The sequence below is a fragment of the Dicentrarchus labrax genome, unplaced genomic scaffold (genome assembly GCF_905237075.1).
Source record: "Dicentrarchus labrax unplaced genomic scaffold, dlabrax2021, whole genome shotgun sequence".
In the NCBI taxonomy this organism is placed as follows: domain Eukaryota; kingdom Metazoa; phylum Chordata; class Actinopteri; family Moronidae; genus Dicentrarchus; species Dicentrarchus labrax.
In genome coordinates this window covers 25,052,355-25,067,092 of record NW_026136722.1, presented here as the reverse complement: position 1 = coordinate 25,067,092, position 14,738 = coordinate 25,052,355, and the positions used below count along the sequence as shown (strand labels likewise).

General features: G+C 42.3%; 2 protein-coding genes across 2 annotated transcripts; one reads left to right on the top strand and one right to left on the bottom strand.

Annotated features, from left to right (window-relative positions):
• Positions 1 to 89: 89 nt before the first annotated feature.
• Positions 90 to 6,458, bottom strand: scpep1 (serine carboxypeptidase 1). Its single transcript, XM_051389154.1, has 12 exons — positions 6,347 to 6,458; positions 5,935 to 6,074; positions 4,330 to 4,419; positions 3,891 to 4,046; positions 3,386 to 3,460; positions 2,939 to 3,011; positions 2,503 to 2,540; positions 2,279 to 2,407; positions 1,589 to 1,673; positions 1,222 to 1,473; positions 960 to 1,123; positions 90 to 317 (listed from the first exon to the last, which is right to left on the bottom strand). Exons 1-12 carry the CDS (start codon positions 6,402 to 6,404, stop codon positions 255 to 257), a joined length of 1,323 nt encoding a protein of 440 aa, XP_051245114.1. The 5' UTR covers positions 6,405 to 6,458; the 3' UTR covers positions 90 to 254.
• A 1,241-nt stretch (positions 6,459 to 7,699) lies between these two features.
• coil (coilin p80) lies at positions 7,700 to 14,208 on the top strand. Its single transcript, XM_051389128.1, has 7 exons — positions 7,700 to 7,998; positions 9,528 to 10,545; positions 10,663 to 10,752; positions 11,740 to 11,787; positions 11,916 to 11,985; positions 12,338 to 12,426; positions 13,739 to 14,208. Exons 1-7 carry the CDS (start codon positions 7,748 to 7,750, stop codon positions 13,784 to 13,786), a joined length of 1,614 nt encoding a protein of 537 aa, XP_051245088.1. The 5' UTR covers positions 7,700 to 7,747; the 3' UTR covers positions 13,787 to 14,208.
• The last annotated feature ends 530 nt before the right edge of the window (positions 14,209 to 14,738 follow it).

The following is a 14,738-nucleotide window of genomic DNA, read 5'->3' as shown; positions in this document are numbered from 1 at the left end:
CTAATGATCTGACTCTCATTCAAGACTGCAATTAAAAAGGACAACCATTTTTAACTGCACTGGACCAGAGAAGAACCCAAGACAACAACTTAAAAAACGAAAAATGGTCTTTATTGTTGTTCTGGCTTTACGCAGGTGATTGCTGAAATCAAAGAGAACTGAGATTCGTGATTTGGTTTAGCAGGAAGTGGAATATAAAAAAAGTGATCATTGTGATTGTCAGAGCCATCCCAGCTGGCATCAGGGTGGGTGCATCAGTCCTGTTGGATGATCATCTTCAGCATCTGCAAGGCCATAGGCCCCTGGTCTGAGGGAATCTGCAACAACGGAACAAAAAGTGATTTTATTGTCCTTTTACTCCACCATACAGGGGTGCTATATTAAAGACATGCTTGTTTTAATGAATAATAAAACCTAAAAATAAAAAAAAAGTTACACTGAGCTTCAGTGGTATAGGACAATTTCCACTTAAATTGTCCCCAAGTGGAAATGTTGTCTGGTAGCCAGGTAAAAACACTGAACACAGACTTCATAGTAATAAATATACATGACTAAATACAAATATATAAAGAAAGAATATGCTAAAAACATTACTGTAGCTTAGTTACAGCTACTTTCAGGCAACAGTGGTTCAGTTTGCATCACAAACATAAAATCAGGGTTTGTGATTTGTTTAGGTAAATTTGGTGCAAATCCAACTATAGATGGCCACGCGTCCCTAAAGTGTTTTATCTTGTTTTAAAATCGTGCTTGTAAGCCTTTATTTTCCAATTCTTGGGGACTGGTGGCTAATTAGCGTACCATCACGATAGAAATAAGACTTTTATTACTCTCTCAATCACCAATGTGAAATTAACCTCGAAAAACAAAGAGTGACTCATTGTGAAGTGCATAAACACTAGAGCTGTTGGATCTGTGATTCTACATTGCAGCAATTTTACAATCAGCCAGTGTCTCACCATGTGACCGGCTTTAAGGATCCAGTAGAAGGAAAAGTTCTTATAAGTCTTGTAGAAAGCTCCAGTAACGCCCGGGGAGGTGGGGTCATCCAGGGCGGTCCACCTCAGCTTGTTAAATCCGGATAGCCCGTCCCACTTCAGCTGCTTCACCCACAGCTCCTGACCTGAGGCAAGAATTTAGAAGAATTCATATGGCGCACATACGGGAACTCAATATCTGAATGGGTCTGAGCTGAACAGAAGAATACGCTGAGTTGGTTACCCATGGTGTCCACTATCAGATCCAGCTGGCCATTGTAGACGGTGACGTTGACTCCAGCGGTCAGCAGCTGGTCGACGATATCCACCACCGGCCTCATAAAGTCTCCTGCCATGTTGCTGAACACTTCCTCTGCCTGACCTCCCCAGGTGACATTCTGGGGGATGATGCCCAGTTTCTTCCTGATTGGGCCATTCATCAGCTCGCTCAGTGATTGGCTGTGGAGGGGTCGAATATGGCGACGCGTCTGCAGAGCTGGTAGGGGTAAGAAAAAAAAAAAACAGAGCGTAAATCTCTTCAAATGATTTATATTTAGACTTTTATTTGCATTTAGAATGAGCCCACTCATTCCATGTCACCAAAGTCTTACAGATGAAGTCTTCTCCCGCTATAGAGGCCAGTTTGTCATCCGGTTCCTGGGTGAGGATGTTGTAGAAGTTGACGCCGTTGGTGTTCTGACATGAAAACCAAAACAAGACTACATCAAACAACACGATTCCTTCACGCAAACATGAATTATTCTGATACCAATATCGAAATTCCTATCAGCGAGTGCACCAATCTGACACCACCCTATTTGTTAGCTAAAAAAAATTAGACCTTTCTTCTTCCTGTACGCCAGCAAAACCATGATGATTAACCAGAAGCTGGTATTCAGCACCAACAAATATGCAATACGAATAAAAAAAATAAAAAATGTGTAGTATGTTTATTTTGTACAAATACTGGAGGTCAGACAACATCATGTTGGGAGCGGGCTAGCGGTTTCCTCCTGCAGTCCTCGTGCTAAGCTATGCTGACTGCATTTTTTTGTATTGATCTTCTCATTTAACTCTTGGCAAGATAATAAACGCAATTCCTAAGCAATGTTAGGTTAGCATCTAATACTCCCTGCTGATATTTCTAAGTAAATGTTTCAAATCCTGTATCAGGACTTTAATCCTTTAGATTTACTGATGCACACTATACTAAATTTCCCTGCATATAAAACGTGTACCTGACAGAATCAAACAGTTTGGAGACATGTCCTGTACGGCGGACCTTCCTGTGTCGTACCAACCTGCTCCACCACCGTCTCAACTACAGACCACAGCTCTGTGGCTTTCACAAACTGCTGCTGCTCCACGGCTTTCTTCACCGCCTCCGCTGCACTGCTGACCTCCGCCAGGCCGTAATCATCCAGCAGCGACTGCACAGCAACAGGAGCCACAGTCAGATGGAAGGTCCACAGACCAGCTGGACTACAGAATTATAGAAGACATTTGCTCATTGTATGTTACTTACAGTAGTGTAAAGGTACGGCCCCCAGGTCATGACAGAGTCTGTGGATGAAGCACAAGTCTTTTAGTGAGCAGTTTGGTCATTTCTCCACAAAAAGATTTAAAGATACACCCTGATGTCTCTTTTATAGAGGCTTTGATCAATTTGGCTAATATAGGTAATAACTACAATAGACTCCTGCTGAGGAATGTACTGAACTCCTTCAAAAATGCTATGTTTCAAATTTATTTTGCTAAGGGACCAATGGAGCAAACAGCAGGAATGCAGTTCCTTTTGTTCTTCTGACCTCTTTTGATTGTCACAGTACATCTTACAGACAAATGTGGTAGTCTGAAGGCTTTGCCAATGTGTAATATACTAATCTATCTTGATATGCAGCATTCCAGTGGGGTTGCAAAAACTTGCACAAAGGCTGTGGTGTAGGTGTGAAGACACTGACCCAGTGGGGAAATCCAGGAATCACCAAGTGCCACACCAGCAAAGTTGCATTTCACTGTCCCTTGTGCTATGGCCTGGACACACAAGAGAAGAGCATTGAATCTTGTTAGAGTTCTCTCACACAGTGGTCCCCTGAATATCTCAATGAGAAAATGTCTATAAGATGATTAAAACAGAAAAGCTGGCATCAATCTCTGTTGGGTGTAATTGTAGTCAAGGAAAAGTAAATCCCAGCTTTTTTTTTTTTATAAGACCATAATCACTTCCGTACTCCAGAAAGACTTTACTTGCGCAAGCAAAACCCTTAATGTATGGTTTTTTACATCCATCTTATGACCGTTCTTTGGCCTGGGGACTTTCCTATATGAGCTCACATGGACCTGAAGGGGACGTTGTAGAGAGAAGTAGCATTCTGCTGACGGACTGTAAAAGCAGTTAACTCACTCACCTTGGTGAGTTCCAGGGAGATTGCAGCTGCCATCTTCCCTCCGTATGACTCAGAGAAGATGTAAAAGGGGACGCCCTGCAGAGAATATGATAAGCATCAGTTCAATGTTATCACTGGCATGTAGGCTACAGTATATGGTCAAGGGTGTAAGAAGAAATATAAAAAAAAAAAATAATAATGATTTTGTGATATTGTAACATTTCTCAAAAACACTATCGATTTGTGTGTAAACCATCCACTGTTACATAGCAGTGTTGTAAACTGAGGGCTGTGATGTTGTTGATATATACATATTCTTCAGACCAACTGTTTTCCTAAACTTAGATTTATTTTTTTTTATTAAAGAAATCTCAATATAGCTGCTTGCTCATAGTATTGTGATATATTGAATAGCAACCCCTGTGTTGTAATAAGTATTGTAACGCCAGATTTTTGCCAGTGCACAGCCCTATATGTATGATAAGTGTATGGCTACTGTGAAGCTAACGGACTGTTCTGAGCGTACCTGGAACTCGGCCCTCTCTGTAAAGAAGTGTTTGAGCAGCACCAGCATGTCTGAGGCCACCGTGGCCACGTTGGTAGCATAGGCGTCCGGCCTGTCAGTGTAGCTGAAGCCAGTGCCCACAGGGTTGTCCACGAATAACACACTGGCTGCCTGCACCTGAAAGAACCAACACACATACAGAATATATATCATCATGGTAACGTGCATTTCCTTCATTTATTCATTGCTCCAATACATGATCAAGTTACAAGACAAATAGTCTGCAAGGTGGCCGTTAAAGGATTTCAACACGCCGTGCAGGAAATAAGTCAGAGTGAATCACAGTCCCAACTTGTTATAACAATTTCTAGCTCTGCAATGCTCCAAACAAACCTGCTTTCTGATCACTAAACAGCTTGTTGATCAATAGGTCAATCACAATAAAATGCATCCGTCTTACCCAGCTCGTCTTTCTGGGCTCTAGGTCCTTGTTCAAAGGTCCAATCTCATCAAAGTTCCCAAAGCCACTTCCAGATCCTCCTGGTCCACCCTAAAAGACACACGGACACACACCCTCATCATGTTCCAACATTCAGAGCAGAGGTCCCTTTTAATACAATAAAAGCCATATATGCATTTATCATTATTATTTCTGCATGTATTGGATAACGAATACAATGTCAAAAGTTAGCTTTTCCTAAGATTGCTGGTTTAACTTGAAACTCGAGTAGAGTTGTCTCCTTGAGTCAAAGACACCTTGCTGCATTAGTCACTTCCTCCTCTGCAGTTGAAAATAGAAGCAGCACTGCTGTTACTCAGTCACACCACGCTTTTTTTCCCCAGTTATCTGGTGATTTGAACCAGCTACATTCCAGTTGTCACCCAGATTGTTTGAACAGACCATATCAATGTTTAAAGGTTTCAGCTTAAAGTCCCCCTCCAGTCAGAAATCTGTTTGTCAGTCTGACACTGGAAGGATGTTTTCACATCCATCTGCAGAAAGTGGAAAGTTTCTCTGTGCTCATTGAAAATCTGATTTGAAAGGGTAGACGGGTCCAGTATGCAACTTGTACAGTGTGATGTAGAAACTTAAAGCCACCAGTGCTCATCCACTGAGAATGGACTTTACGGTGAAGTAGGAGACATCTTGTGTCCAGCAGGAAAACTTAAGAAATGAACAACATTTGAATATTCAGAGATTCTGGGATTTATAATGAGGTAGACGGAGTATAAGACTTTAAAAGATTTTAATCAGACACACATTGTATCAAGCAGACTATTTGTATATATGTCATACATGTATGGAGGGGATCTTTAAATTGACTAACCAGTTATTGCATGCCATAGAGTTTCCAATCTTTGCAACGGTCACTGATTATATATATATATATATATATATATATATATATATATATATATATATATATATATATTTATTTTTTTTTTGTTTTTATGATATGAAAATCACCTTACAGAGACTGAAACATGCTATTATTTGCATTTTAGTATTGCACTTCCTTTAGTATCCTTCCATTGATACTTTGGTATTTCATACAAAAAGAGGAACTGTCGTCAAACAAGGGAACAGAACCATTGCCATTTATACCGAATATCAATGGCTGTCAACCTCCCTGCCCTGGATTAGTAACATAGGCTTTGTTATACATTTGTTGTCTCCAAGCTCAAGCTGAGATAACCCTGATGACATCACCAGGGTTATTGTCTCAAACAAAGCCCCCCCCCGACTAATAAACTGATCTTTATGTGTAAAAATCTGTGGATTCTCTTTAAAGTTGCCACAGAGCATCTCAATAAGACAACTTTTAACAAGAACACAGGCAGACATGGGGTTCACTGGCAAGAAAGACCTTAACTCATACAGCTGGGTCTCTGCAAACTGATGTCTCTAACGCGTGGGGCATCCTGGGAGTTAGGCATAACCACATTCAGAAACACAAGACAATAAAGGATGCTTTGGAGCATTAGTCTAAGTGCATGTGGCCCTGCTGTGGACCTTTGAGCTTTAAGTTGTCAGCAGAAATGAGTGGACCTGTTCGTGTCCTACCTGCAGCCACATGACCAGGGGCAGGTCCTTGTACCCTGCAGACTGGCTGTCAGCATAGTACAGCCACCAGAACATATGGGCCCCGTCTCTCACTTCCACATAGTTCCAGGCTTCTTTCCCTGCCAGGGGACTGGGGAGCCCTGCAGGATTCAATGACAGCCGCAGTTTAAACTTTTTCAGTGTTCAGTTACAGTGTGACTTACAGAGCAGTTCTACTGAAGGGATAAACCACTATAGTCGCAGGAAGCTATTAAAATGACCCGCATAAATCATCGCTTACTTTCGCTTTGCAGTGAGTCAAGGCATGAGATAATACGAAACCGGTGCTTGTTTGTTCGGTATGTCTGACTTCAGAAGAACATTACATTTAATAGCACGTGTAAATGTAAGCTAGAAAAGCCAGAAATCGTACCTTTATCCACGATAATGGCGAGTAAAAACACCAAACTGGAGGCTGCTACCCGGCCCATTGTTGAAGCGTGAGTCTACGGACGGCTCTGATCCGCAGCGCTTTATTGCTGTGAGAAATCACATGACCGCACTCGGGGTCAGCTGACTGGTGTCGTGTTTTGTTTTTCCATAGTTCACTGTTTAACATTTTACTTTACAATGTGTAATGAAAGGGGGAAACCTATGGTAGTCCATTTCCGCCATTGTGACCATAAAAGGGATTCTTTATGTGATTCTAATGAGAAACTTTCTCAAAATATAGACTTATTCTATATATATATATATGTATATATAAATATAATAGACTAGACACAAATTCCAAAAAACACATTGGCGGAATTGGGCTTCCATAGAGCTTCCATCCAGCTAAAATATATAATACAAAAGATGAATTTAAACAAAATAATAAAGTGTGGATTTAAACTAACTTTTTGCCAATACATGGCTGGACTAACCTGCTCGGGGTCCCTGAGATAAATATGAGCTAACGGGCACCTATTATCCCTAGTGATGGGAATTGCTTGATATAAAAACGTCATCATCACATGTCACCATATTTGGGTCCTAATTTTGTTACCAAAGTAAGAGGCATTTTGATTGTAAACACAAATAGTTAAAGTTAAAAAAAAATCTTCCAGTTCAGTGGGTTCATTTCCACTTATTTTAATAAATATTTTTATAAACCATCATTTTAAGGGAGAGGGGGAAAACCCTGCTTGTTTACCTTATATTATATTATATTTTTTGTTGGTGGCAGCTCCAACTTGACAGTCTGGAATTTCTCCTCAAGCTGGCTACAAAGACATTAACTATTGAAGTCATTCTAATTAAAAACTATTTTCTTAAATCATTGCAGTCAACATGTTGTTGTATTAGTCTTTGCTCCTTCTTTCCCCCAATCTGTCCGAGAGAAGAAGCTGGCTCTGTGGAAAGTGATTCACATCTGTATTAACTTGTAATAACTGCCTCCACGCCAACAGAGGGCAGGGTTGTAAAAGAGTTGGCCCAAATCACTAGTGACCTACACTTCCGGTTAAACGTTGGCCCTTGAAAATAAAAGCCAGAAAGGACAAAATGGGTGTTACATTTAAATAGTTATTAAAACCATGAACCGCTTATAAATGTATGGATTATTATTTTTTTTTAAAGATTACTTAAAGACAAAAACGACTTTTAGAATAACAAAAAAAAGCCATTAAGTTAAGTTAAGTTGGTGTTAAATCCATTAAGACCCTAATGAACTGCCATTAGCTCAGAGTCTACGCTCTTATTCTGAAAACCCCGATCGGAAGTACTATTCCTGTTGCCGGCGGAACACGAGCTGTGTGTTTTGGCTCGAGCTTCGGTGTGGAGGCTAGCCGTCATGGCTGCTCACAGTACTAACTTCATCCGCGTGCGCTTACACTTTGACTACCCGCCGCCGGCTGTGGTTGACTGCCGCATGTGCTGGCTGCTCGTGGACCTGAACACGTGTCGCGTGGTGGGGGACCTGGAGAGTATCATCAGAGAAAAGTTTGAGTTCAGCCGCAGGAGCATCCTCAACCTCTTCATAGAGGACTGCTACCTCCCGCACACAGAGAGCGTCTTCGTGGTGCGGGATAACGACAGCGTCAGGTGCGCGTGCTCTTTGTTTTTGCTAGTTGTCGTAACCTGCCACCTGCGCGCGCTGCACTCTGATGGTTTCATGGGTAGCAGCTCTAGGGTCAGCTCTCGGGTCAGCTCTCGGGTCAGCTCTAGGGTCAGCTCTCGGGTCAGCTCTAGGGTCAGCTCTCAGGTCAGCTCTCGGGTCAGCTCTAGGGTCAGCTCTCAGGTCAGCTCTAGGGTCAGCTCTAGGGTCAGCTCTAGGGTCGGCTCTAGGTCGGCTTAGGTCGGCTCGGGTCGGCTCTCGGGTCGGCTCTAGGGTCAGTCTAGGGTCGGCTCTCGGGTCAGCTCTAGGGTCAGCTCTAGGGTCAGCTCTAGGGTCAGCTCTCAGGTCAGCTCTCAGGTCAGCTCTAGGGTCAGCTCTAGGGTCGCCTCAGGTCAGCTCTAGGGTCAGCTCTAGGGTCGGTCTAGGGTCGGCTCTAGGGTCGGTCTGGTCGGCTCGGGTCGGCTCTCGGGTCGGCTCTAGGGTGCTCGGGTCGGCTCTCGGGTCGGCTCGGTCGGCTCTGGGTCGGCTCTGGGTCGGCTCTGGTAGCCAGGCTCTAGGGTCAGCTCTAGGGTCGGCTCTCGGGTCAGCTCTAGGGTCAGCTCTAGCAGGCAGGTGAGGGTTTTAGGGGCCCCAGATAGGACAAGCATGGAGTTCAGTGAGTCTCTGTCCTCCTCATCCTTCAAACTAAAGATAAAGACAAAGCCCCTGCTGTATTGTCAGTTGTTTTGTTGTCTCAGAAAACCACTAAATTATAATATGAGCTCATGTTTTTTGACCTAGAGCAGTGGTTCCCAACCTTTTACCTTCAGGGACCCCCTTTGTATCAGTGACTGAGTGACATATTGTATGGATATTTCCCATTCTATTCAATGCATAACAATAACAGTACAAAACAACTGATAAACTGTACAGTAACAACAGTTGGACAATCAGATCATTTCCTGTGACGATTGCGTCACAGATGAGTTTTCCTGATGCTTTTTAGGGAAACTTGGATACAGTTCTGTCAGTATTTGTGTGTTGTTTTTAACAATCATATGTACTTAATGGGCTTATTTTGAGTGTTCGTTTTCTTGTCATTGTCATTGCTGCCACAAGCAGACAGGGTCCACGCCTCATTTATATCAATTTGGGGATCTTTGACACCAAAAGTCATTAAACAGACTCTGAATCTTTAAATATTTGGTCTTTGCTGTTTGAAATGGCACCTCTGCTTGTTTTCCTTAACCCGAACTGCCATGTACAGACTACTGATGTGTTCACTGTATTTAATGTGAACTTTGAGAGTACATTCACATGCAAGGCGGTGGGAGGAACCCTGGAGGGCTTTAACTTCTTTTCCTTCATCAGTAAATGGAGTTTTCTTTGGTTTGTAGTGAGCTGTAGTGGGACTTAAAGCTGCCTCTGGGCAACGTGACAAATAAGTATATTTCTAAAAAATGCTTGACTCTTCCTTTAAATGTGTGTTTCCAAATGCTCCGGAGTTGTTCATCTATCTTCATTTTTGATTGGCCAGGGTGAAGGTGGACTGTCTGTCTCAGGTGAACGGACACAGCAGCCGTCCAGATACAGCAAGCCAAAACTGCAGGAAGAGACAGAGACCGGCAGGGGAGGACGGGCCAGGAGAAAATGGAGCGAGCGTAGAATGGAAGAAAAAAAAGAGGAAAAAAGGGAGCGAGGAGAGCCTGGAGAGGGATGCCAAACAGGCTTCAGGTGATGAGAAGAATAAGAAGTCACAAGGAAAGCGGAAAGAGAAGAAGAAAAAAAAGAAGGCAGAGGAAAATGGCCTTACTGTCACCCCCAAACCGGCTGCCTCTACCAAAAAAACCCCAGCTAAGGTAGGGCAGCCGCCGAAAAGCACCAAGAAGCCCCCAGTGGCACAAGCAAAAACACAGAATGTCTCCTCTTCAGATTCCAGTAGCAGCAGTAGCAAAGAGGATGAAGCTCCAAAAAAACCACCAGTCCAAAAACCTGCACCCAAAACACCCACCGCCCCTGCTGCTTCCAAGACACTTCTGGCCGCCAAGCCCACCCAGACCAAACCTCACCCTCCTTCGTCCTCCTCCTCAGCAACCGACTCTTCCTCCGATGAAGCCACCCGTGTGAAAAGCCCGCCAAAAAGCAAACCGTTAACCTCCACAACCTCTAAAGGGAGAATAAGTGAAAACTCAAAATGTCAGCAGGCTCCTGCCGCCCTGCAGTCCACAAACTGTGCACAGAAACAGGCTGCGAGCGCAACGGCGCCTCCTCTTGGCAAAACCGCGGAGCCTTGTACCTCAAGCAGCGAGGAGGAGATCGAGCTGGTCATCCGACGGCCGATGCAGCAGCTGGTCCGTGGTGGGGGTAGTAGTCAGTCGTCTTGGAGAGGCAGCGGCCGGGCACAACCAATTCGTGGTGGCCCTGGAGAGAGGGGAAGGGGCGAAGGTAGAGGGGGCACCAGAGGGCACAATGGCAGCTTTGAGTTCAGCTATAATGGAGCCATGGAGCCGTCCTACCAGACTGATTCAATAACCAACCTGTCAGTGGTCCTCCAGGTCTGTCTGCATGTGTCACTGTAAACATGGCCATTGTGTTATGTGTCCATTATGAAATACTGTGGATGAAAAGGCCTTAATAATCTCTTGTGTTCTTGTGTGTGTCTCTGTGTGCAGAACGGAGCAGAAAGTGCTCCCAAACAGGACTACAGCTCTATGCCCCTGCTAGCCGCCCCTCCACAGGTGGGGCAGAAGATTGCCTTCAAGGTAAGCTTAGTCTAGTCTCATTAGCTCCAGTGTGTGTGCTCTGTTACTGACACTGCAGACCTACTTGTTAACCTGTTTAGCTTTGTAGCCCTGCTTCCACTGTTTGGAACAAAAACGGTGAAATCCGCTCATCAATCCACTCTGTTTCTCACAAAGAGTCCTGGAGAAGCTCCATTCGATCATAAAGATGTGTAAGGACAGAAACGTACAACCAGTGAGCAACACCCTTAATATACAACTGAGAAACAGACACAGGAGCCTGGTTTTACACTCACATTTTACACAGAAACACCCAATACAATCATACTGTAGTAGTTTAAAAATCTTCTCCAGATATGTATGCAAAGAAAAAAGGGCATTTTTCAAAGATTTCAACACTAAGCGCGTTAGCTTAATGTCCCATTAACAAGCTAACACATAGCAAGCTCGCTCGCTCCCCCTCTTCAATAACTATTTGATATTATGTCCTGAGAACAGAGTGCCAGGAGAGAGTTGATGGTGGTGCAGTGCAGAGAAAATAGACAGAAGCCCAGAGAGCTGTTGTGACTGACTAGCACGAGCATGTTCCCAGGTGGCTAGCGTATTAGCATCCAGCTCACCAGCTGGCAGTCCCCATGCTTCCAAGTTTCAAGGGACAAATATGTTATGAAGACATGCGGATGAATTTGACTGTGCCACTTTCTGATGTGAACAGATTTTAATCAAGGCTGAAAATAATCGTCAGTTGCAGCCCTAATTACAGCTTTTAATGCTGTTTTAAGGGGAATTATTTTTTTACATCTAAGGTAATTATTATTTCACAGGCAGTAATCAGCTATATTTATGATTGTTGTTATATTATCATTAATATATCTGCCACCAATAAAGCAAAACCAGTAGCATTCAATCATTCAGAACACAATGCTTTGCAAAGTAAGAGACTGAACTGTGTGTGTGTGTGTGTGTGTGTGTGTGTGTGTGTGTGTGTGTGTGTGTGTGTGTTGACAGTTGCTGGAGCTAACTGAGAACTATACACCAGAGGTATCAGAATATAAGGTGAGTGTAATCATTTCTGCTGCAGTAATCTAATCTAATGTTTGCCACAGCTTTGACTATATATACATTCATTTATACTGGATACTATTCAGCGCACTACTGACTAACCATGTTGCTGTATGTTTTAGGAGGGAAAGATTGTGAGCTTTGATCCCACAACCAAACAGATTGAGCTGGAGGTCCATAATGCCTTTCAAGGTAAGGACCATTTCACCACTGACACATAATATGTGAATCCGATTTTAAAATACCTGGTTCCAAGATGATGCAGAAGGTTGGTTTTCTTCCAAATCTTTGATGGAAGCTAATCATTCAGCAAAAAAGGTGGTGGAAATCATGAAATAACATTGTTAGACTACCATGGATATATACAGTATTATGGTTATTATAGGTTAAGGAGACTCCACTCGTGGGAATTTGACACTTTCTGAGCAGAAATGATTGAGTGTTTAAATGTAATTTTCTCAAAATGAACAGAGCAGATTTTAAAGTATTTGAAAACATGTTCCACACATTTGTGATCACCCATAACCTGCTGCTTCTCCCTCAGCTCCTGTAGAGCCTGGCAAGTTTGACTTGGTCTATCAGAACCCGGATGGCTCCGAGAGAGTGGAGTATGCAGTGTCCAGAAGCTCTCGGGTAAGCCTTAGCACACGCAGTACTGTAGCTACTATTTTATTAATAATCTCATAAATGGCACTTCTTAAAGGTGTAGTTGAGATGCAATCTGCAACTTCACTTCTAGATGCCACTAAATCCTACACACTGGTCCTTAAAGTATGGCGCTTAAGTCAGGATGTGGTTAGCCTAGCTTAGCATTAAGACTAAAAGCAGGGGGAAACACCTGCCTGTCTCTGTCCAAAGATCAAATATACAAAGGGACACTTCACCTCAAAATCAAAAATACCTCTTACCTGTAGTGCTATTTATCTATCTAGATTGTTTTGGTGTGAGTTGCTGAGTTTGGGGGATATCGGCCGTAGAAATGCTTTCTTTCCAATATAATAGAACCAGATGGCACTTTTCAAAATGCATTTGAAAAACTCAGCAGCAATGTGTCTTTTGAGAAATCATGACCCGGTTACTTAATACTTAATACACAGACCTTGTTGTGAGCAGTTTATGTAGGATCTATTTTCTTGCAGGAAGCATGCATCTACTCATTGACGAGAGGCTCGTTCAACCTCAGCTATGATAATGGTAAACATAGTTTGACAGTGTCTCACAGCAAGACTAGCTAGCCTCTACCCATGTTACTGTCCCCAAATCATTATCAAGATGTTCAGATTCAGATTTTGCAGTGCATTCATTTAGAACGGCAAACAGACAGCTTCACTGGAACTACTTAGTAGGTGTCCTAAACAGGAATTAATAGACACCCGGCAGCCAGTCAGAATCCGGTATTCACCCAGACCACGGTATGAAAAGTAAATGATGATTCCACGAACTACATGGTAACTGGAAACACCCTTAAATTAAAACAAAATTAGACCTCTCACACTCACACCAACAAAAACAACTCATTCGCTTTCATCATCATATGTACAAGTAAACAATTAAAGACTATTAAAGATGTATCAATAAAGCTTATTAAACAATAACTGAGGCTGAATTGTTGGGGTCCCTGTCTGTACGATTGGCAGTAGATAAACCCTTACAGTGATGCTGGCAGTCAGCAGAAGCAGTTAAAGCCAAAGCCTTTGTTTTGTCTTTGAGCCCAGGTTTTAGCCCCCTTCACTGTACTTATAGTGAGCGCATTCACCCAGTGATCCCCTCTTTTCAATTACTCATCCAAACAGGAGAAAGTAGGGGACAAAAACGGCCGCATATGCAGAAAGTAGCAGTTGTTGTCATTTGGGTGCTGTTTGCGGTACAGTTTCCTGTAATATCCATACTGACCCGGTTGTAATCTAATCACAGTTGAGGTAACATCTTCACTTTCCTGCCACAGGTGACAGAACGGTGGGAATCCCTGCTGGAACCACGGCTGATCATTTAAATTTGTTCAAACAGGGACTTTGAACATGCCCCCTGTTTGACAAGATGGATTTCCCTTTTCTCTATTTTATTTCAGGATCCTTTGAATTGTGCTCCAGCGTTAAACTGTGAGTCTTTATATTGCATATGACAGCTAAGGGATATGATTATGATTGATTATATTCTCCTCTCTGCTTCTAAGTAAGTCATCTCTTTGCACAGAAGAGCCACTGCATAGCAGAGTACATGTGTCAATATTGAAAAATTTTAGAATTGTTTCAATTTAAATTTGGTTAGATATGAAATGCTGTTTTTTAATATGAAAGTGAAATGAATGATTCCAGTTTCCAGAACTGGGACATAATGGTTTTATGTTTTGTACAGTAATGTGACTGTGGATATCAGCCTTGTATAAACAGTTTTTCTAATAAAACATTGAATCTATTGGGTGGATGTCTGTTGTATATTCCAATGTGGAAATGTTATATTGTATAGAAGCCCATTTCTGTCAGGAAAAGAAAAAAATGGTTGAAATACTGAGAATGCAAGAAATAGAAAATAGTTATATTAGGTAGAAGTTATATATTTTAATTCCTTGGTAAGTTACATTTTTAATTTTATGAGTCAAAACTGATACTAAGTTTGAGATAGTGAGTCAAAATTATGAGGTCAATTGTATACCATGCATTACTCATCTACAGTATGTGGTAATTGTATTTTTTTTACAGTTAGTTTACAAGAAATAAACATACTTTAGAGTTTTACACTTGCAGGGAATGATTGAGTAAAATTTATGGGATATTGTTAAATGTTAGTGTAGCTAGTGTAGAGAGGATACTGAAAGGATTGGTATCTATGGTTTTAGTGGCATTCAGCGGTAAAGTTGCAGATTGCAACAAACTCAATACCACTCGCCTTCCAATCGTGTATTAGATAATATGGTGGCCTTTTTAAAGATGTTTTATATGAATGCA